Genomic DNA, 25028 nt, shown 5'->3' with positions numbered 1-25028 from the left:
TCCCCCTAGTGGCCTACAAGAGTTAGCTTCCTGAATGAGCACACTTGGAGGAAGACTGGGGAGTATGGCAGCAGTTCATTCTCTTTGTCTATCTAATTTGATGGAAACTGGTCTTCCATCAAATGGGAAGGTGAAATCAGGGGAAGGTGTGAATGTCAGCCTAAAAATAACCACTTTCCATCCAATGAGACCAAGAGGTGAAGGACCTAGTAATTTTATGACAATGAGCACTTTATGACAATGAAAACCCTTGAAGCTCTGAATCCCTGGGGGCTTGACTTAAAGTGTGGGGTCAACCCCATTGACATCACAGATCCTTCCTGCAGTCACAATGCTACTGAGCCACACCGGGAAGATGCCCTGGAAACATAAAGACATTAGTCAGATTGTAATCCAGTTTCTTTAGTGCTCTGGCTTTCTGAAAGACAAAACAAAAAGTTCTGCTCCCTTTAAAAAAAAAATCAAATCAGCAAAAAATAAAGCCAGGAAATCAAGCATCATGAGTGCAGGTATTTAACCCACGGATTACCCAAGGTCTCTAAATTCTCATTCTTTACTACCTTACTTATATTTCTTATTACATATAAGCAAGGTAATAAATCCCAAAGAAGATCCTTGGGTGGCTTGGGCACAATAGTGTGAGAAATCTTTTCCCATTATTTCATAACAGTTTGATCTAAATGAGTGTGTCTCAACAAAATTTCCTAAATGTCTAATGGGAGTACCTGGGATGATAAATTTTTGTAGCTGACTATGGGTGTGATGGGGGCCTGGTGAAGAAATGATGTAGGGGAGGACAGAAGAGGAGGGTGTAAAACCAATTAGAAGCATCCCTTGGGGCACCTGGGTGGCTCAGTTGGTTAAGCTGCCGACTTCAGTTCAGGTCATGATCTCACCGTTAGTGGGTTTGAGCCCTGTGTCAGGCTGTGTGCTGACAGCTCAGAGCCTAAGCCTATTTCAAATTCTGTGTCTCCCCCTCTCTCTCTGCCCCTCCCTGGCTAGAGCTCTGTCTCTTTGTGTCTCAAAAATAAATAAACATTAAAAAAAAAAAAAGAAGCCTCCCTGAACTTTTGCCATAGGTACAGAAACTGCCCTTAGTTTTAAAGAGAAGATTAACTACCACTGCAAAAGTTCACTTGCCTTCGTTCCTGATCTAATGCAGCATTCTGGTTGCCTAGATACAGATGTAAACATAAATGCCTCTCCGACTGCAGAGGAACAGCGGAATGAACCTGATGGCCACCTTCCTGGCTCAGTCAGTGACCAAGAAAAGAAAGCAAGTACTTTTAGACATTCATAGTAAAAATAGAATATTTTGTTCAGCTTCTTTAAAGCTTAGCGTTATTCAGAGAGTTCTAAGGGGTCCTAGAAGTGTTGTTTTTCTTTTCACTCTACCTACATTTCTTATTTGTTCTGCTTTTACAAAGTGACTGATGACAGCACAAGCTGAAAAGAAAAGGGGCCTCAATTTGTGGATACATTCATTGGACTGACTTTTAATAGGCAGGGCTAGGTATTAACAAAATTTGACAATTATTTTTTATAAAGATTCAAAGGAAACTATGATAAATTCGAGATACAGACTTTATCTCTAACATGAAAAAGAGAAGAGCTAAATAGGTTTCTTTTATTGGTACTTGTCATTAATGAAAAAGAACATTCAAAGAAGCAGTAGTTTTAGCCCTCATCAGTGGATGAAGCCTCTTGTGATAGAAAGAGCACTGGAAAGCTAGCACAATATCAATATCAAACATTGATCTTTGGTATCTGATGGCTGTACCATACCCAGGCTGTGTGACTTTTAGCAGTTACTTAACTTCTCTGTTTCCTCTTCTACAAAATGGGCTAATTAGGCCTAACATACAAAGATGTGAGATTTGAATGAGCCCTAAGAAAAAGGGCTTAGCAAGTAAAAGGGACTCCATCAATAGCTATATATAATTATTATCATCATCTATAGGATCCTGAGCAAGTCCACTACTTCTCTAATCCTCAGATTCCTCACCTATAAAAATAATCATCTTAGGGGTGCCTGGGCAGTTCAGTTGTTCAAGGGTCCGACTCTTGGTTTGGGCTCAGGTCATGATCTCATGGGTTCGTGAGTTTGAGACCTATGTGGGGCTCCTTGTGGAGCCTGCTTGAGATTATCAGTCTCTCCTTCCTTCTCTCCCTGCCCCTCCCCCACTCACACTCTCTCACACTGTCTCTCTCTCTCTCTCTCTCAAAATAAATAAACTTAAAAAAACAATAATCATCTTAAATTTTTCTGTGATGAAGTAGGATCTTAGTAACTACGATTCCCACCTTATAGGACATCATATATGTGAAAGGGTTTTTTTTTTAATTTTTTAATCTTTATTTATTTTTGAGAGAGAGACAGAGTATGAGCAGGGGAGTAGCAGAGAGAGAGGGAGACACAGGATCCGAAGCAGGCTCCAGGCCCTGAGCTGTCGGCACAGAGCCTGACGTGGGGCCTGAACCCACAAACCGTGAGATCATGACCTGAGCCGAAGTCGGATGCTCAACCCACTGAACCACCCAGGCACCCCTATGTGAAAGTGAAAGTATTTTATAGGCCATTTTATAGGCCATTAAGCCATAAAGGATCATAGCATTTTAAGGTATTCTTATAAAGCCGATGAAAACTGACACACATAAAAAATCCCATGTTGTTCCTGAGAATTGTTAATATAATTACATTCTTGCTTGTAGAAATAGGGATGAAACAGAGCTGACTCTTATATTCAATTACCAAAGATATAGAAATTTACATATTACCTTAGATACATCAAAAATTGCAGAGAAGAAAGAGGAAACAGATATGTCACAATGTGCTCTATGTAAGTAGTACAATTACAATAAGATTTCTTTTTTCTGTAACTTTTACTTTTCTATATTTTCCCAAATTCTTCTCCATTATCAGGTTTAACATTTATTACTTTAAAAGTATGTGAGTTGAGGGGCGCCTGAGTGGCTCAGTCGGTTAAGCGTCTGACTTCGGCTCAGGTCACAATCTCACAGTCTGTGAGTTTGAGCCCCACATCGGGCTCTGGGCTGATGGCCCAGAACCTGAAGCCTGCTTCCGATTCTGTGTCTCCCTCTCTCTCTGCTCCTCCCCCGTTCATGCTCTGTCTCTCTCTGTCTCAAAAATAAATAAACGTTAAAAAAAAAATTAAAAAAAAAATAAAAGTATGTGAGTTGTGTTTTTAAGAGGTGCTATTTACAGTTTTCAAAATAAGACTTAAAAATTAATAATATAAAAGTAAAAGATATATATCCAATTGTTTCACTTGAGAAGGGGGAAGGAAACAATAGACCAGTAATTTAGTGTCCTTGGACACAATAGTCACAGACTCTTTCATCCCACAAAAGGGAATGAAAGAACTACCAGGTGCCAAACATGTAAGGCCCAGGACCAGCCAGTTGCTGAGGAAATACCACAGACTCCCTCACACAGGCCAGGACAGCCATGGCAAGGTGAGAAAGGAAGAGCTGGCACAGGTCGGGAGCCCAGGACCCAGCGCTGTTCCAGCTCAAAACTGGAGTCAAAACACAAACCAGGGCAGAAGGCCAGTCATGTTCTCTAAGGAGTTAGGATGGTTTCCATAACATGGATACCTGAGTGCCCTGTGGATCAGTGTATATACATCCTCTAGGGGAAGACTCAGCTTCAGGCCATCAGACCCATTGCAGACTCCATTCAGCAAAGGGGAGGCAGGGCCTACAGCACTATCATGGCGATCACTGGCTCCATTCTGAGCATCCTCGAGCCTGTGCTGGTTGACCAATAGCAAGTCAGCAGGGTCAGGAGAGCCTATCGTCAGGATTCTTTATTAGCTTCCTTGATAATACATTTCTTTCTTTTTCTTTTTTCTTTTTTCTTTTTCTTTTTTTTTTTTTTTTAAGTTTTATTGGAGGGGAGAGCTTTCCAATTAAGTCTCTTAGGCCCTACATCAAGAAGTAAGACGTGGTAATTCCTTAGGCATTTGCAAAACGAATGATTCCTGTATGTAGGTCTTAAATTTTACTCTGCTCACCATTACAGTATACAATAATATAAACCAAGACAAAATATCCCAGGAAAATATTTTGTTTAAGTTTTAAGCAGAGGTGGAATACTACTCATACTCTCCCTATTGAATCCAGTTCAGTGACGGGCTATTAAAATGAACATAAATCTGTGTCCTGTTTTTAATCTTAAAAATAAAGAACATTAGAGTTTAAAACAGTTTTAGCATATGCCAAACAATGAGTGCATTTGGTGAACTCTCTCCTCCCAGAAATGCTGCAATATTATGAACTTTGATGCAGTGGAACTTTCTTTCTAGTAGCACCATGTTATTGAATTAGGTAAGTGTTCATACAGTCAGCTCTATTTAATACTAGTAAGTAATGTACATAACTGTGCTCTACTTTTATTTCTCGTTGACTATAATAATCTGACATCCAGGTTTCCTAGAAAACAAAGTTATCTGGATAGACCAGATTTCTAGTTTTGGAGTTTGTTTTTGAAAATTAGCTGATTCCCCGCAGAAATTGGTATGATGGAATAATTTACTCCGTGAGAACTTCTTTAGTAACTCAGCCAATAATCACTGGATATTTCACTTTAAAAATTTTCTAAGAATAATCCATGGTTTGACTTGTCTAAAAAGTTTTTTCTGACTGTGATACCAATCTATGAAATGCAGCTCTCTAGTATCTTTCCAGAACTTGACTTTGGTTTTAGTCTCCAGAAACACAGATGGGACATGTGCAAGTTTAACTGGGCTGATAGTCTATGGTATATATTTTGTTTAAAACTAAAATATTTATATAAAAATAATATGGATAAGACTTCCGTATAAAGTAGATGATGATACATTTTAAACCCGTGACCTTTATTTTAGGTAAGATTATCTCCAGCCACAATGTCAGCTAAGAATTCTACGGATCTAGTTGAATATGTTGACAGGTAAGTTGGTAAATTACAACGTGTTTTAACTACTTACTATATTTAGTGATTCAGCTAGAGATTCAAGTGCCTGAATGAGATGTTTGAGTTCATCTAAACTAGTTCTCTGCTTTCAGAAGAGACACATTAAATCATGTCAGAAGATGAACCTCTCTATGCTATTCCTTTCTGATTCAGAAAACAAGCCAGTTTTATTTTATTAATTTATTTAAAGCCTCCTCTTTAAATAACTTCCATAGGTTCCTATAGATTATGAATAATGCCACACGAGTGACATGAAAAGATTGATATAGGTACCTATGACTTTCAAAGTAAATCAATAAATCTATTAACAATTTCATGATTAAAACTCAGAGAATTTGTAAGTATGTTAAATTAATCATCAGAAAATTTTGTTTCTGCTGTCCAGTGCCACACCTGGAGCTCATCCAGGGAAGGACTGCAGAAGAGGGTCTACTCTGGGGACTTGGAAATAGGACATATTATTAATGAAAGTGCAATGTCCAAAAGATCCTAGAACTCTAGTTTGTAAAGGTGGGATCACAGAGGCAATGCATATTTGTTTGAATTGTTTTCTATTTTGTATGTCAGGAGATTTGGTCTGATGCAACAATTAATGCTTTTAGGACACTTGGGATTTAGTCTCGGGACTTGCACTAATTGTCTGTATGACCTCAATCAGGCCCATCATGTGTCTTGGCTTTAGTTCTTTCATTTGCCAAATGAAGAGGTTTGATTAGAAGCTCTTAGGACCCACTATAGTTTTTAAAAAATTCTGGTCATAAAATATACATTATGACAAACAAGAAAAATTATCAAACAAAAGAAATGATCAAACAACATGAGAAAAGTCTAAATACTGAATTTTCATTTTTTTAAATTACCTTTAACAATGAAGATGATAAACAATTTTTGAAGATGACAAACATTTTAAATTCACTGATTTTTTATCACAGTCTGTTCACATGAAGGATTTTCCTGATCCTTTGCCAATCGAATGAACACACCACACAGAGTTCAACCACAATATTTCAGCCCCTCTTTTCATGCTGCCCATAACTTGTACTTGTTTAGGTGACAATAAGGTCATAATCAAGGGAAAATGAAACCAAACAAGGGAAAAGGATTTTTTAATGTTTAAAAATACAGTATTTGGACAGGTGACATTTTTTCTGAGCTAAGGACAATGATTGTGGTGTGCATAAAAATAATTATTTTACAGGGACATATTAGCTACACTTGCCATCCAAGGAGGAATGGGAGACTTATTCTTACTTGAATCTACACATGACAAATAGAAAATAGAAATCATTCTTCTGATCTGTCAAATTCCAGTATGAACCCACGTGGATTTCTTTAGCCCAGGCTGGTGACCTATATACCAGGAGATGACAGAACAAATTTCTGGAAGACAATGACAAACCTACAAAGAAATTCAAGGAAATTTTTGCCCTTTCTTGGATTCCAGAGAAACTAAAATTAAGACAAAAGGGGAGAAATATTATGTAATTCAAAGCAAAAGTATAATGAAGATTATCTGGTGCCAACATTCATTTCTCCCTTGATCTCCTCCAAAACCCCTCTCTTGTGGTCTAAGCCATATATCTATAACTCCTAGGTACCACCTAAGATGGTTGGGTTTTTTTTGTTTTGTTTTGATCTTTCCCCTCTAATCTCCCAGAGCAGGCTGCAAGCTCCCGAAACGCAGGGACTATAGGATATTATGCTTTCTGATCTCCCCCCCCCTACAGTAGTAGCCTATCACGGAGTATTGAATATTGATTCCTGCAGAACCATAGTGGACGGACTGAATGGAGAGTCTAGTGGAACAGCTGAATCTTTAAGACTCTGCTTCATGCAGTAGACTCCTGGGTAGCTGATTAACTGGAAAAGCAAGGTGGCACACAGGCATGTTAATAATCAGTGAAGGTACTTCGAACTGACATGCTGACTCCAAAAACATAAACATAAAAAACAATTTAAAAAATAGCTTCATCCTTCAAGTCATAGTATTCATTGAGTGACAACAGACTTATTGATATGCAGAGAGGGTAATAACAGAAGCAAAAGTCATTATGAACTTAAGCTACCAGAATCTATATTACATATTCTCAGAGGTTCTGCCTTACAAATCTATATGGGAATATTTACAGGAAATACTGGAAAAAAAAAAAACAAAAAAACCAATAATAACAGCCCCAAAAAAGTGAGAATGAGCAATAAAATGGGTAATACATACCCTAAGAAAAAGGTTTGTCTAGAGACATGCACATTAAAAGACCTGGCAGACCAAGCACTGACAAGGCTCTTCCCAGCCTCAAGCAGTTGGAACAACACCCACACATTATAGTACTTGTTAAATATTAGGTCATATTAATAATCCATGGAACAGGGGGAGGCGGAATGCTTGCAATCATTTATAGGACAAGTACGGTGACATTATATTAAAGGCAGTAAATAATTCTGATTTCCACAATGTGTTCGTGGATTCACAGTGGCAGTGTGGCCAATGCTCATTTAAGCTTCATTGAACAGGAAAGCACCAAAGCCTTTTTTTTCTTTTTCTTCTTTTTGTCCCTGCTGGTGGAAGGATCACCGCATTGAGGCCAGGCGCCTCAGGTCCGCTCTTGGATCTGCCTCTCATTAATTAGCTATGGGACCTTGAGAAAAAGGAAATGCCTTTTCTTTGTGGGCAATCTCTGCCTCTTCTCTAAAATGGGATGGAGTTTTAAGTGATGATGAGCAGCCTGAGTCCCAAGGGCTGTCTGTGTTCAAAATCAAATCCAGATTTCACTTCCAGGATGCAGCTCAGAAAGCTGCCTCTATGTGCTACTTTCTCAACTCTGGCCATAATTTCTCATAAGCATTCTTTTATGTAATAAGGCAAATGGCTAAGATTTAAGAACATGGATTATTACCCCTTGGGATTTAATTTTGAATAAAAAACAAATTCTGCCTATAAATCTCTTTTTATTTTTCTTCAACTGACTGCTGGAAAAAAATTCTTAACACTGAATCAATAATTTCTAAGGTCTCTTCCATCCCTCAAATTCTTTGGTCTTCTAAAACTGGTTATTTCCTTTTATTCACTTAACAAATACTTACTGAGCATTTATTATGTGCTGGGCATTATGTTAGGCACTTAGATAGTCATTAGCAAACAAAACAAAGATCCCTGCCCTCACGGGGATTCCATTCTAGCAGGAGGAAGGGACTCACATTGTTAGATAGCCTGTCAGGGCAGGCCTCACTGAGACATCAGATGTGAGCAAAAACTAGGAGATGAGGGAGTTGGCCATGTGGACATGTGTGGGAAGAGTAACGTTTCCAAGGCAGGAACCTTCCCGAGGTGTGGCTGAAAAGGCAAGGGGGCAAAGATGGCTGGAATAAAAAAAAGAGGGAAGTATAAACTTGAACCACCATGCCCCCTGGGCCAGGGAAATGAAGTTGTTTGTTATGGAGGAGTTGTCCAGTACATATCTCAGAAATTCTCTCAGGAGTACAGTTTGGGAAGATGAGGGGTCTGGCTGACAACCAAAGAATGGTATTTAAAATTGGGATACATAAAACTCTAAGTGAAATAGGCAAAAGCATACATGATTGATGATTTCTCCTTGTGAGTAGGATATGGCATTCAGGGCCTGTGGAGTATTTATTTTCAAGGTTTATTCAAGTATTTATTTCAAGGTTTTCTCTTACTACCATTTTATTGTATTGTGATGCATTTCTTTTCTTGGTACAAGATGATGATAGATATTTCACATTACAGTACAAAAGAAAGGAAGACAAAACACTGTTGGTTGAGCTTTCTATGGGATAGGTCATGTTAGGTTTGAGGACTTTCTGGTTTTGTTTTGCAACATCATATCCATCATTGAGGGCAACCAGCTCCCAGGTGAGAAAGCTCAAAACAGTCTGGGCAGCTTGGGAAGGAAGGGATACATGGGGCACTCTGGGTTCATTAGCAAGGTTTTTTATGATCTGGCAAACCCTCTTGCACCCTGCACAACTCCCTGGTCTCACTGACCATATTTGTTGTTAAAGAGTCCAGTTCTTAGTCCATGCTAATCTTCTCATTTAATCCTCTCAATAACCCTAACAGCGGCATAGTGTCACTATTTTAAATATGAAGACCCTGGGGTTCAAAGGAGTCAAATATTTGTCCAAGTGCACATAATACTATGACAGAACCAAGATTCTAATCCAGAAATCTATGTCTAAGTTATTCCAAAGCCTGTTTTCTTAACCACCCCTCTATCCACATTCCCTGCCAGCTATCCTCTCAAGACACACACACACGCACACACACACACACACACACACACACACACACAGACGTTTCACCTCCAGCCCATCCCTGGACCATAGAAGACGTGATTCAACCATAGATTTCTGATCTTCCTCCACTAGGGCCCCTCTGGGAGGAGTGGCCAACCTGGAGTCACAGCATCCTAGCTGTGCCTGGGAGGTGCTGCCATCAGCCACAGTGCAGTCTCTTATTCCTCTCTAGCATCTACTCACTGCCTGCCCCACAACCTGTGATGGGCAAGACTCTGGCTGTGGGTGGACACAGCTACAGGAATTGGGCACAACCCACAACACCCACATATTGCTCAAGGCAGGGCCTGCCCAGATGAAGTTCCGTCCCTCCCACCCCAGGAGGCCCCCTGGATTCTCGCCACACCTATGAGCTTCTGCTCAAGTCTGAGAAATGCAATGAGGTCAGGTTGAGCCAGACTCAGTTCTCTAGAGCAGAGAGGGAGCCCCTCCAGCCTCTGGGCTTCAGTGAGGATCCTTAGGATTCCACAGTGAGATGTGAGCCAAGCAGAGGAAAGGTAACTGGTAATTACATAATGTATTCTGAGGTAACACAATATAACAGGAAGAGCTACTAAGTAGTCTAAGCAAAGCTGCTGTGATGTAGCAAAGAGTCAAAGAAGCAAATTAAAATATTTCCCAGCTGAGTGACTGACAATCTCCAAGTCTCCGTTTCCATCTGAATTGAGAAAAATTTTACCTATGCCATGGGGGTAGTTGTGGGGATGAAATGAAATGATGTATATAAAAATGACACGTCAGGGGCACCTGAGTGGCACAGTCTGTTAAGCATCCAACTCTTGATCTCAGCTCAGGTCATGATCTCACAGTTCGTGAGAGCAAGCCCCCCATCGGGCTCTGTGCTGATGGTGCGGAAACTGCTTGGGATTGTGTCTCTCCTCTCTGCCCCTCCCCAACTTGTCCTATCTCTCTCTCAAAAATAAATAAATAAACTTAAAAAAATTGTTTAAATGACATGTACACTATGAGCATTATATAAAAATAAGACTGTGTAATAATAAATTCCTTACATTTCTCCATGGCTAGGAACTCCCCTTAAATAACTTACCATCTGTATTAGTTTCCTAGGGCTTCCATAACACAGTATCATAAACTGGGAAGGTTAAAACAACAGATATTTATTGCCTCACATTTCTAGAGGTTAGAAGTCTAAAACCAAGGTGTCATCAGGGTTGGTTTTTTTCTGAGGACTCTGAGGAAGAATCTTTTTCATTCCTCTCTCTTAGCTTCTGGTGACAGCTGGTGATTGCTGGTGTTCCTTGACTTCTAGATACATCACTTCAATTTCTACCACCATTTCACATGGTATTCTCCATATGTCTCCATTTTTACATAGCCATTTTCTTATAAGGGCATCAGTCATATTGGATTATGCCCCACCCTCCCCTCTATGACCTCATCTTAACTAATTACATCTGCAATGACCTTACTTCCAAATAAGATCACATTTTGAGGTACTAAGAATTAGGTCTTCAACATATCTCCTTGTGGGGATACAATTCAGCCCATAATTCCATCTAATAATTACTAATAATTATGGTAAGAACATTTGTATATGACACTTATAGACGTTGCAAAGCACTTCAAGTACATTAAGTAAATTGATATCCTTCAGTCAATTGGTAGGGCAGGAGTCATGATCTCCACAGGACACAAAGATCTCTCCTCTGGATAACCTAAGAAAGGTTAAAGATAATAAGTGGCAGAGACAGCCCTTGAACCCTGGTCTTCTGACTCCAAATACAGTATTCTTTACCCGGGAGACTGACATAAATAACACGTACATCCCCAAAATAGCAAGGCAATATGGAAAAGTGTCACAAAATAACTACAAAATGCTGTAAGAACTCCAAATATCATCAAAACTACTTGCTAGAGCAGTTTACATACACTTTGCCTATAAGTATAACTCATCATGCCCTCATTCACACAGAGACTCTGGAACACTTGCCAACTGAATGCCTCCCACAAGGAAGCCAATCACAACAGGTGCATCATTAATTCTGTAATTTTAATGAAAATTTTACTAACAAAGTGTTTGCCTCATATAGCATATAACTATTTTGCTAGAAATTATCTACAACCAGTCTCCTTCTCCAGTGTCTCTTGGCCATGTCCTTATTTAGAGTCCTCTCATCCAGGCTCCTTTAGGCAGACCTCATGCTGGCACAAACCTACTGGCTTTGGTCTGCTTCTTCCCCACCTGTACCCATGAACCTGGAGTTGCCTCCATCTCAATCCTAAAGCATTCAGTCTTGTGTAAAACCCAGAAATGGAGGCTTGTCTAGCTGCCAAAATCCATTCGCCAGGGTGGTTAGAAATAAGCAACAGAGAAACTACAGAAAATATTTTTTTCAATTTCATTGTTCCATAAACTTACAGGTTATTTTTGTGAGGCATCAAAATGTTCTCTAAAATTTCACTTCACGTGTGTGTGTATTGTGTGTGTTGCAGGACTGTATGCACTGAGAATGGAACTAGGCATAGAAGATCTCCCAAAAATGAAAATTTTTTTCAGTTATACTCTTCATTGTTCTAGAAAAGAACTCAAATTTTCAAGTTTCTGCATCTTGAGTATCACAGGCTGACAAAATAGTTATCAGAATCTCCTAAGTAAATTTAGTGCTCGATTCACAAGAACAGAACAGGCAGAGAAGTGAGAGGCTCTAGGTACAGATGCCTCTGCCAGCAACAGCACAGCTGGTACAAGTCATACCGAATCACAGAGAAACAGAACTCAGAGTTTGTGGAAAATCTGTTCAGATTCAGTTGTCAGCTACATAATCAATGATTTATGTAAAGCCCAAATATCTCTCTGAAAAGGCCCCCTGGGAATTCTTTCTCCTGTGCTTAGTAACTCCATCTGGACTAGTCTGGAATATTCAGTCATTTCTTTCCTTTCACAGTTAAATTTAGATGTAAGTCCCACTGATACAATACACTAATAAAACAGTGCTTTCTTTTTTTTTTTTAATTTACTGAAAATTAGAGTGACCACATCTTGTTACTCAGTTTTTAACCATTTGGATGGTCTTTGAAAAATGGTATCAGGAAACTCTCTTAGAAGACTGAGACCGTTCATACGTGTGTCTTTCCAGTTGTTGATTTACAAAGGTCAATTGCAAAATAACATTCTCTTTTTTTAAGTTATTTTTGAGAGAGAGAGCGCACACACACACACACACACACACACACATGCACATGGGAGAGGGGCAGAGAGAGAGAGAGAAAGAGAGACAAAGAATCCCAAGCAGGCTCCACACCGTGGAACCCAATGCAGGGCTCAAACTCACAAACTGAGAGATCATGACCTGAGCCAAAATCAAGAGTTGGACACTTAACCGACTGATTCACCCAGGCACCCCCATGATATTCTCTTTAGTTATAGTAATGGAAATGGAAAAATATATAAGCTCTGTGTTTATCTTTCAGGAATTGTGTAAATAGAACTAAACAGCATTATTTTGTGCTTCATTAAGCATCATTAAGCTTCATCTTTAATGCTTCATTAAGCATTTTTTATTAATAAAAAATAATAAAACTCCTAATTTATAGTAAACCTTAGGCACAAAAAGGAATGCTTTCCACTTAAATATAAAATAACTTCTAAAAATAAATTTTACAAACTAAAGGAAACTATATATCATATATATAGTTTATATATCATATATATGATATATACTCATCAATATATATCAATATATATATTGATATATATATCAATCGATATACATATCTATTGATATATATATCAATATATATCAATATATATCAATATATCAATATATAATCAATATATATATATGATATATATCATATATATCATAAGTCACTTAATGTCCCTATTGTTGCAGGAAAATACATTTGCATAACACTAGGTGCTGCCCTCCTTACTGGGTTCCTTCCATGTGCCAAATAGCAACATCATTGAGGCCAATCATGACAAATGGGACCACAGACTGGCATCTGAGCAGAGGTGGCAGCCTTGTTCCACTGGTCCCTCTGCCACCTTAGGTCTGATTCCTCAAGTTCTTTCTGGACACAATCTTGACACCAGCCAATAAATAGCACACCCAAAGAGTGAGTGAACGGGGGCTCCCCATAACCCTGGGCTGCATTGGTTTTGCCACCCTTACCACATGCTTCTCACATGTTATCTCTGTATTTACAACCACGCAGTGAAGTAGGCCTGTTAGCCCCATTCAAGGATGAATTAACTGAAACACTTGGTTGGTCAGTGGTGGAACCTGTATTCTACCATCAGTCTGTCTTGCCTACCACCTTGCTAAATTGCTTCTGACTCTCCATATAACTTGAGAGCTCATATTCTCTATTTCATACCTCAGCACTTTATATATTCTGCCTTATCACTCACTGATCACAAACTGAGAATCACTCACTGATTCACATGACCAGTTTTAAATAAATAAATGGGTTTCAATATTTAGAAGACATAGAATCATCTAAGTGCTTACTTAAAATGTTTATTCTTGGGGCACCTGGGTGGCTCAGTCGGTTAAGCGGCCGACTTCGGCTCAGGTCATGATCTCGCGGTCCGTGAGTTCGAGCCCCGCGTCGGGCTCTGTGCTGACAGCTCAGAGCCTGGAGCCTGTTTCAGATTCTGTGTCTCCCTCTCTCTGACCCTCCCCCATTCATGCTTTGTCTCTCTCTGTCTCAAAAATAAATAAACGTTAAAAAAAATTTTTTTTAAATGTTTATTCTTGCTCTGTCCCCCTCAACACCCAAGATTGTGATCTAAAAAATCTATGACAGAGCTAAGGAATCTGCATTGTAACAACTTCCCTCCCTTCTCCACCCCCATGATATTAATTCAATTTTCTTTATGAGAAACCCTGAATTAAACTAAGTTCCTTGAGGGACAGACCATTATCTATTATGCATGGACTAGAGTAGACATTTAGTAAATACTAATAGAGTTTTATTTTAACTGAAATTTTATCGGTAGATTGTTAGATATAGATACAGTGCTTTCAGCTACACAGAACAAAAACTACAACCAAAATGATTAATTCACATTTCTAAAAATCTAGAGTTTAGTTAGAGGCTTAGCATCATCAAGCAAGTGTTTTCTATCCTTTTTTTCCGCTATCTTCTTTTCCCTCATGGTCACAAGATGGCTTCAGAAGTTCCAGACATCACACACAGGCATGACAACATCCAGCAAACAAGAGAGAAGTTTCTTCTTATGTGTTTTTTCTTGAAAGCAAAGAAACATCATCCAGAAACCCCACAATAGGTTTTTCCTTTCACCTGACTGGCCAGGTCAGTCCTACCTAAACCAGCTTCATCTCAACCCAGAAGAATAAGACCACCATGATTAATTTGCCCCCTCCCAAATGACGTGGGTTGTGGGAGGATGAACCAAATCAGGCAGTGGTGGTGCGGGTTGGGGGGTTGACTATCAGGAAGTTAACCAACAATGCCTGACACACTGGGAACATCTAAGAGAACACAAATACTAAATTTTGAGAAGAATGTAGCATAATTTATAAGTATCTGTATAGGATTGATGGCTAAGGACCAACTTCACTTTCCCTGGCACATCCAGGCTGCAGACTGTGGAGAGGTCAGAAAGCAGCACTAGCTCAAGGAAGGTAACAAGTAAATCTGCCGTCTGCCACTAGGCTATGTGTCACCATCAGCAGGGCCTGACATCCTCTTCCCTTCTGCCTGTGACTCATACATCTAATCGACAGAGCACTGTCAGCATGCTGGGGTTTTAGAGAAATGGAATATATATATATATATATATCCCCATATCCATTTGGTAATATTCCAGAAGAACATTTTTAAGCCAAATGAGTGGTAGAGGGAATCTAATGAAACCCTTAACAAAGCCTTCTTTGTTCTTAAAATGTGCAGATGACAGGAAAGGGGAACTTCACCCAGGCTGAGGTTATTTTGTACTGCTCAAGAGAAGACACTGTAAATCTTGAAGCTCTAACAACTGTAGTCTTCATTGTACCTTCCTCCACCCCCAATTTCCAACAACAGAGCCTTAAGGGAACAAACAGTACAGCCAGAAAAATCAGTCAATAAACATTTACTGATGACCTACTATGTGTCAGGCACTCTTCTCAGTGTTGGAGGCATTGTGAAGAACAACTTAGATAAAGCACCTGTCCACGGGGAGCTTTCATTCTAGTGATGGAGGGCAGAAAATAAACACAATTAAGGTCATTTTAGATAATGACAAATGCTGGGGAGAAGAAGAAATGGGGTATTATGATAGAAAGTGACCTAGGGGAAGACTTGTCTGAGGAGGGGATACTGGATTTGAGACAAAATCAATGAGAAGGAGGGAGCCATGAAGTGACTTCAGGGAAGAGCAGTCTAAGCAGAAAGAACAGCAAGCGCCAAGGCTCTGAACAATGCACTAGTTTTGCATGGGTGAGGGATGGAAAGAAGATGCATGTGGTTGAATGAGAGTAAGCGGATGGAAGAGCAGGAGGAGATGGGGTTGGAAAGGGGAACAAGGATTGTATTCTCAGAAAATGGATAAGCCATTGGAGGGTCTCAGACTTTGAGAAAGACCACTCTAGCTTCCATGTGGAGGATGCACTTTTTGTTCAGATGCAGAAGTAGAGGAGATAATGGCGGTCAGGACCAAGAAAGGAAGAGACAACTAAGGAAAGAGTGTATATGAAGCCTGGGGACACTTCTGTGTGTCCTCACTGCTGCCACTCTATTAGGTCACATGAGTAGCATCAAAGTGAGGCCCCTGCTTCTGCTTATTATCTCTTGGAATTCTAGGAATATAGGAGAGTTAAGCTTAACATTGGATTTTGGAGTCACACAGATGAGTTTCAAAGTTTGACCCTGACATAACTAAGTTGTGTGACCCTTCCTTCTGTCTGATTAATTTTTTTCATTCTGGTATTCTAAATCACTAGTTCATTCTTCAGCTATTTCCTCCTTCATATTGTCCCATCTTTTTCTTTATTTCAACCATTATATTTTCACTTGTTTACTTTTTTAACATTTTCTAGTTTTTTGTTTTCATTTTGCTAACATCTTCCCTTCTTTTAATGTTTATTAGCCTTTTAAAAAATGTCTTACTGCATATATCTTGGTGTTTATCTTCTGTAGGAATCTATAATCCAGTAGATTATTTGTTGGCTAGTTGGTTTTGGAAGAGACTGTGCTCCTCAAATGTCTTGCTATCTTGGCCTGTGAATTAATTTTCCCCTGGGGGTTTTGGCCAGACCCAGGTCTCTACTGGAGTCCTGTCATCTCCAATAAACTCAGGGGGCTGGCACGGATAAGCCCCAGGCCCAGTAAAACCTCCCCATCCTACGAAATAACTTGTCCTGTCAGGTTTTCACCTTTGTTCCTCAGAAAGAAGTAGCATTAGGAGACCAGTGGCTTTCCCACCCCTGGAGCCTGTGGAGGTAGGAAGGTATAAAAGCAAATGCTGCAGATCTGTTTTTACCCCAAGCTTTTTGTTACTGTTGTTTGAGGTTCTTACAGGTTTTCTGCCTTGCCTGATCTGACTCTTGAGGACACTTAAACAAGAATCTGAATTTCACACAACTAGAGCAGTTTATCCCAAGGCTATCTAGAAGAAGCAAGAGTAGAAATACAACAGTCCTTCTTCCCCATTTTACCCTCCCACAGCCTTGCTGAATTCTCTCTTGCCCCAGGCCAAAGCAGCCACCTGACTATGGTTGGGTTGCCCAGGAAACAGGCTCTGAGACAGAGATTGGTGAACAGAAGGCTCATTAAGGAGTGCTCTGGGGTCACTGCCAGGAAAGGAAGGAAAAAAAGTATTGTGATACAATTCCACAGGGAGCCATGAAGCTGGGATGGTCCTTCCAACTTGTTCTGAGATAGAGCAAGTGTGCCAGGCCTTTATAGCTATACATTGACCCATCACTGATTTCACGCTGCCCCAGGAAATGGGCATGGCCTTGAGCAAAGTGACTGTCTTCACCAAGGCGGTTCCCAGAGAAGCTATCAGCTGAGGGCTGTCAGCCAGCAGCACACCCAACACTTAGGAAAATAAGTCCCGCCTTCCTGAAAAGGGAGCTGGGGGGCACATCAGGGCACCCCCTGCACCACCCCACACCCTCACCAGTTTAAAATAGCCCCTGCTGCCCAAGGAGGGCAGTTTTCTAATTTTTCTTTCCAGTCACTCCAAGGTTTTAGGAGGGAGAGAGGATAGAAAACCAGCAGTCATGCTAGCTGAGCATTTTGGTCAAGACCATAGGACACCCAGGAAATTTTACTCCTGAGGAACTGTGTAAACTCATTTCTTTCTTCAGAGTCTGGGTCACAGAACCAAGCAAAGTGAATTCAATGAAGAAAAAAGACACAACAAAGTAGCTTGTCCTTCGAGAGGCTTATCAGTGAAGGGAAAGAGTAATATACTAATGCCAATAGGGGCTATCAGGATTTTACATGCTACTTTACCCTAATTCTTAACAGCTCTAGCCTATTTCTTTTTCTCATTTATTGTGTTTACTTTTTCACTGAACTTCTGACTCTTTCATGAATCTCTGCCTTTGAACTATCATTTCTTCCAAGTTAGTAGGCAGCACTCTCCTCAATGTAGAATTCTCAAGTATTAAATGTTTGTGGATCCAAGTTGGCTTGTTAGAATAGTGGGTAAAATATAAAATTATTCCTGCTTAGAAACATGAAAAATGCATAATGTAAGACCAAGGCAGAAGTCAGATCTTGTGAGATGAGAGACAAACCGGGAATCCAACCTGGCCGATTCCTATAAAGTCCTCCCAAACCTCTCACAGGGGAGATGGTACAGAAGTTAAGTGAAGAGACAAGTTCTGGTTCTGGCTCCTCCAACTCATTCTTGTAATGTCCCTGGTGTTGTTTCCTGTTCCTGACTAGGGGTCATTCTTTTCTTCCTGTGATTCCAAACACCCAGAGAAGGCAGCTAGAAGACAGATTGAACACCCAGGAGCGTACCATCGCTTTCCTCCTTGAACAAGCCTTCCGCATCAAGGAGGAAATCTCTGCTTGTCTTCAAGGGGCCCATGGCTTTCAAAAAGAGGAGTTGCTTGCCAGGAAGCTACTGGAAAGCCACATCCAGACCATCACGAGCATTGTCAAAAAACTGAGCCAAAATATTGAGGTAATTCTTCATTTCCCATACGTTGGCATCATTGTTTGACAACGATGATCAACCACCAATATCATTTTCAACTACAGAAATGACTCACTAGAGCTTAAGTTTAAATGACTACAACATGTAGCCCCAGAGGAAAACAGTTCAACTTTTCAACTGCTCATGTATGCTAAAAAGTAGAAGGAAATTCTATTCAAAAAGCATTTAATATCTATTTTGTGACAGCAGAGAGAATTGTTTAACAGTATGTCAGACATTGTGCTAAGGTGATTATTTTAATCTCAATTTCTGAGATTCTTTTTGTGTAATTGTTTCAAATAGAGCTTTTCATGGTGCACTGGCAATGATGGCTCACAGGCCCATCACAGTCTGACCCAAGCCATCTCTCTCCCCATCTCCCACCCCCTCACTTCTTTCATTGTGACCACACTGGCTCCCAGCTCTTCCTAGAACACACCAAACATGTTCTGGTTTCAGGGCCTTGGCACTTAATATTCACTCTGGCTGAATCATCTTCCCCTAGACATTCCTGTGAAATGTTCTCCATTGCCTTGAAGTCTGTGCTCAGTTATCACCCTATCAGAGAGGATTTCCTCAGCATTCTGTAAAAAGGCACCCTTCCCTACCCAGCAGTCACAATCTTCGTTAAATCTTACATTATAGATATTCATAGTACGTATCCATGTGATAAGCAAACTCATAGTGTATATTTGTTAATTGCTTGTTTTCCCCTTCTAATATATGAATATATATACACATGTGTGTGTATATACCTATATATGTATGTATGTATGTGTGTGTGTGTGTATATATATATATATATATTCTAATATATAATGGTAAAGATTCTGTTTTCTTCATTATTAAATAACACAACAGATGACAACAGCACATGGTAGGTAGTCAGCACTCTACATATTTCCCAAATGAATGATGTTTAAGATGTTAAAGGGAAAATAGAATTTCTGATCACAAAAGAAAATATCTATCTTGGTTAAACCAAAATAAACAGATTTTCACTACAAGTCTTTCAGCATTTTTAAGGTGCCAATAGGCATGATGAATCTGGGGTAGAAACTTTCAAGCAAGAGTCCCAGAGAATATACTTTGGGAAACTGACTAAAAATTTGCAGAATTATCATTAAAATTCCCACAACAAATGTCCTCTTTTACTGTCAGGGAATATAATATAGTGGATCTGACAAACAGACAAACAAAACTCATGCAATTAACATCAGCAAAGGCTTCCTTAGGACTTTGTTTATAAAGCTAAGGATATTTATTAATTTATTTTCCATCTGTAGGGTCTGGCAAACCCCAGGATGCATTAGAGGGAGTATGGAAGTTAAAAAAAAAAAATCTTAGTGAACTTTTAAAAGGTACTTCATTGGTATTTAGCACATACTGAATTGACCCCAGTGCCTAAAAGTCAGTACCACTTCTCAAAGTGGTCAAAGATGTTTCCAGCATAACAGTGGTAAGAAAATGATGAGGTTAGCGGCTCAGCGCCTTTGACATGATGACCAAACCAAGTATAGCACTCGCACTAAACAAGATACCAATTTAAAAGTCAAAACTTGCTGGTAATTGAAAAGAGAGTAGCATTCTCAGAAATGAGAAATGGTTGTTACATGTTGATTATATTTGTCAAAATCCATTCAGATATATACTTTGATTGGTACCTTTTAATACCTATTAATTATACCTCAGTAAAATAATCTTAATTTTAAGAAGGAAACTATTTCCAGAAGTCTAGAAATCTGTTTTTTTTTATTTTTTTAACATTTATTCATTTTTGATTGAGAGAGAGAGAGAGAGAGAGATTGCTGCCAGCACAAAGCCTGATGTGGGGCTCAAACTCACTGAGGGCAAGATCATGACCCGAGCTGAAGTTGGATGTTTGACTGAGCCACCCAGGCACCCCATTAGAAATCTTGTTAAGGGCTTTTTCCCTATAATAATTGGTTGTCTTAGATTAGCTCTGAAAAAAAGACAAAATATTTTCCCAAAACTATAAAATCTCAAAATATATGCCATCCTGTTAAGGGGATGAGGAGGACTGGTCTATGAGGAAAATGAATTAGAAAATATTTTAAAGTCTGTAGACAACATAGTTAAACATCATAAAGAAGAAACTATTAGGCTACCTTTAGTAAATAACTAATACTATAACGTGCTCTTTATAGTGAAATAGGTGCTATTCAAGTATTTTTTAAAAGCCTAAACTCATTAACGAGCTCAGTCCATTGCAAACTGACCAGCAAGACAGGTTCAAGTGTGAGCTGAAGCTTGACTTGGGCCTATGAAAGGAATTAAGAAAAAAATGTTTTTAATCAACCATAATTGCAGCAGTTGCTTGTTCCTTTTTATATTCAAACTATTTGTTTTTTAAGCTGGCAGCTAATTACAAATTTTAAAATTAATTTATTTTAAATTTTTTTTTTTTTCAACATTTTTTTATTTATTTTTGGGACAGAGAGAGACAGAGCATGAACGGGGGAGGGGCAGAGAGAGAGGGAGACACAGAATCGGAAACAGGTTCCAGGCTCCGAGCCATCAGCCCAGAGCCTGACGCGGGGCTCGAACTCACAGACCGCGAGATCGTGACCTGGCTGAAGTCGGACGCTTAACCGACTGCGCCACCCAGGCGCCCCTAAAATTAATTTATTTTAAACTCAAGGAAAGAGAATTTTATGTATCACATTTATTTTGTTTATTTATTTTGTTTCTTTTTCCCACCAACTTGTAAGAGCAATACTTGTTCATTGTAATTATTTTGAAAGCTTAAGAAAAAAATGTTTAAACCTGGGGAAAAAAATTCTCAATTCCACTACCAAATGGCAATTTCTACAAACACCCAGATTCATTACCTTCAAGTCCTTCCACATATTCCATTAGGAGGCTGGGACTACATTTGTAAGCATAATCTTTAATATAAAATTATATCATACACTCACGTGATTAAAGGTTCTTTGTACAGTGCACACACCATGATTTGCTAAGTCATTCTGTTAATATTAAAATACCCTTGCTCATAAGTATAGGTCTGTATTTGGATTATTTCCATAGTATAAATTCTTAGAAGTAGAACTCCAGAGTGTGGACACTGTAAAGGCTCTTGATACATGTTGCCAAATTGGTTTCCGGAAAGTTTATACTTACACTTCCATTAGCATTACACAAGAGTGCTTTTTCATGGGCCTACACCAGCATTGAGATGTATTGTTTTAACTTCACTAATTTAATGGGATAGAGATGAGATCTTTCTCTCGTTTTCACTTTTTAAATTTTTTTTTTTTAACGTTTATTTATTTTTGAGACAGAGAGAGACAGAGCATGAACGGGGGAGGGTCAGAGAGAGGGAGACACAATCTGAAACAAGCTCCAGGCTCTGAGCTGTCAGCACAGAGCCCGACGCGGGGTTCGAACTCACGGACCGTGAGATCATGACCTGAGCCGAAGTCGGCCGCTTAACCTACTGAGCCACCCAGGCGCCCGTCGTGTTCACTTTTTAAAAGTGACTATAACGCTTTTCATTTTCTCTGTCCATCATCTATTAATGTCGTTTGCCAATTTATCTTTTGGAGTTTTAGTGCTTTTTAATTCTTATTGATTTGATGAGCTTTTTTATTAATTGAGGATAATAGCTGCTGGTAGCTTGGCAAATAGTTAGCAACCAGCAAGCAAATATTTTCTGGAGAATAAAAACTTGGTTGGAGTGTTTGCCTATTTCCATGGTGTTAATAGTCTCACTGTGATTGATTTCAAACATCAAAACACCAAACACAAAGATGGGAAAAGATACGCACAACTGGCTTTCGCCAACAAATGCATGCTGATTGCAGCACTAGACTGAAATCTGTGGCAGTAACATTTGTTATAAATGTTTTTTCAGTTCATTGTTTATATCTCAGTTATATTTACAATGTTTCTGTCAAGTTTTATATAAGGTTGTTAAACTTTCCATTATTTTGCTCTCGTTAAGCATTCCAATATTTTGCTCTGTGATTCCTCTCATTATTTTTAAGAATAGAAATTTCTTCATTTAGAATTGAAATAATCACCTTTATTATCTGTTATTTTTATGGCTTAACTATTTATATTTTTAAACTACTTTTCTAAAATGTGTCATGAGGTAAGGATCTAAACTGATTGTTTTCTGAATAAACAACCAGAGATCCCAACACCATTCGTGAAATTCCTCCCCCACTAATTTGTGAGCCTCAAGTATAGTACATTCGTTTTTTAAAAAATATTTTAATGTTTATTTATTTTTGAAAGAGAGAGACAGAGTGTGAGTGAGGGAGGGGCAGAGAGAGAGGGAGACACAGAATCCGAAGTAGGCTCCAGGCTCTGAGCTGTCAGCGCAAAGACCTATGCAGGGCTCAAACTCATAAACAGCGAGATCATGACCTGAGCCAAAGTCGGACACTCAACCAACTGAGCCACACAGGTGCCCCAGCACATTTCTTTCTTACGTTTACCGAGGTCTTCATTACATTACATTGATTTATTTACATATGCAGATCTATTTTGCTACACTTATGTATTTATTATCATCTCATATGTTTTAGTGTTTAGTAGGGCAAATTCCTTTTCTTCACTATACTTTACCAAAACAAAGAAAAGTAACATCTTTTGCTATGGTCTGAATATTGGGTCTCTCCCCGCTCCTCCAAAATTCATATGTTGAAATCTAATGTCCCATGTGATGGTGTTAGGAGGTGGGGTCTCGTGATTAGGACCAGTGCCCTCCCACAAGATACCCCTGACTCCTACCACCACCTGAGGATGCAGTAGGAAGTAGACAGTCTGCAGCCCAGCAGAGGGCTCTCACCAGAAGTGGTCCAAGCAGGCACCCTAACCTTGGACTTCCAGCCTCCAGAACTGTGAGAAACATATGTCTGTTGTTTATTAGCTACCCAGTCTGTGGTATTTTGTTAGAGCAACGTGAATGGACTGAGACACTTAGAGTCAGGCAAAAACAAATGAAAACAAAAAAACTCCAGCTAGCATTCTTGATACTTCTAAGTTTTCAGTTAAAGATTTTTTTGTTTGTTTTTGCTCTTGGGTTGTTTCAATCTGCCAGTTTACAAATGAGAAAGATCCTGTATATGGTATTTAAAATTTCTATGATTCATTTGCTACAAAAATCCTTCTTTCCTCAAAAAATTGATAAACATAAATTCAGACATAGTTCAGGCCTTGATCAAATATAGTAACTAAACTTTAATGCTTCCCCAAATCCTGAACTTGTCGTATACTCTCACTTATTTTACAAATAAATATGTTTTTTTTTTAAATATATGTCTTCACTTTACTTTGGATTTTTCTTGAGTGTCAACTAAGATAGAAATTTTTGCTATGGACAAGCAGAATTTTTTTTTTTTAGTTTTAAATTAATGTTTACATGTTAAGTGTGAAAAATTTTTAAGCCGCTGTTCTTGAGACCACCGACCTGGTAGTATAAGATAGTCAGCTCTATTTCAGAATACCAAGACCTACCTAAGACATGACTAAGAATACCCAAGGACAAAATCTGAATATACTTCAAGCCATAAATCTCTCATGTTCTCTAAAAATCTAGAATAAACCTTCTTCACTCCTTTTGAGTGGAACAGTTTGATTCACATTTACTCATGTTAGTTGTATTAGCTTCACTGTGGTTCTGATTCAATCTGCAAAGGGCCTTGCCTGATGCCGTAGTAAAGATCCCTTTCTAAACTCTGCCACCAATTCTGAGATAGGTTTTCGTGAAAAGCTTTTGTATCAATGATGGCCAAATGGCAACTCGTGGCCATAACAGCGCAATAAGTATGTTTTATTTGGCCCGTAGTGCGTTTATGTAAGATTTTGACTAAGATGTCAATATTTAAAAATTGAAAGATTTAACATAAAATCTAGATTTCTGGCTTGTGTTGAAACACTGTTGAGCCATCATTCCTACCTGGCAATAATCAACTGGAATCAGGCCATCACTACCTTCCTCAGATAAAGTAGGGACTGCCTCTCTCTGACATAGGACTCTCTCACTCATTTATACTGTCAGCCTAATTAGGAAAGTCTTTTGATTTTGAACCTCTGCTTTAAATTATACTTTCTTATCATGTGGGGTAGGAAATTAATGGGAATTTTCACTTAAAATTACAGATTTTAGAACACCAAATAAGAGCGCGAGACCAGGCGGCCACAGGAACTAATTTTGCAGTACAGGAGCTAAACACCAGACACCTTCAAGGAGTTGGAGATCTTCGAGGAAGAGTAGCCAGGTGAGAAGAAGCATATCAATGAATGGCAGTCAATTCTTGCCCATTGAATTCTCATTCCCAACTAAGTTCCATATAGTAAAAAAGTAGATATTGTCTTTACGCTAAACTGATGAGGTGGTGGTTGAGAAAGTCTATGATACACCTTGAAAGCTTCATGCTACCTTGAGAATCAAGGGTTCTCTAAAAGGCCCCTTTTACAGAATGTCCAGTTTTGGTTCTGTCTGCTAGTGACGAGAATCATATTATATTTGCAGCCCTCAACTGTCTAAATGCCAATATCTATACAAAGACACACCCTCAAGAACACCTACAAATATTTAAAATACTTTAATTTAATTTAATAATTAATTAAAATTTT

The 25028-nt window shown here is 39.0% G+C and overlaps 1 protein-coding gene across 3 annotated transcripts in view; it reads left to right on the top strand.

Moving 5' to 3' along the window:
• The first annotated feature begins 377 nt into the window (after positions 1–377).
• Positions 378–25028, top strand: part of FAM81B (family with sequence similarity 81 member B) — a 54914-nt gene continuing 30263 nt past the window's right edge. Inside the window, exons 1-5 of one of the 3 annotated variants that reach the window (XM_019428815.2) lie at positions 378–509; positions 1179–1276; positions 4890–4954; positions 18164–18407; positions 24552–24670. In XM_019428815.2, the coding sequence (XP_019284360.2) occupies positions 500–509; positions 1179–1276; positions 4890–4954; positions 18164–18407; positions 24552–24670 (536 nt within the window). In that variant the 5' untranslated portion in view covers positions 378–499. The remainder of the gene's footprint in view (positions 510–1178; positions 1277–4889; positions 4955–18163; positions 18408–24551; positions 24671–25028) is intronic. The other 2 variants (XM_019428816.2, XM_019428817.2) reach the window with 2 other exon arrangements.

Source organism: Panthera pardus, unplaced genomic scaffold, assembly GCF_024362965.1.
Source record: "Panthera pardus isolate Hobbes unplaced genomic scaffold, ASM2436296v1 HiC_scaffold_2, whole genome shotgun sequence".
NCBI classification, from domain to species: domain Eukaryota; kingdom Metazoa; phylum Chordata; class Mammalia; order Carnivora; family Felidae; genus Panthera; species Panthera pardus.
This window is presented reverse-complemented; position numbering and strand designations above follow the sequence as displayed.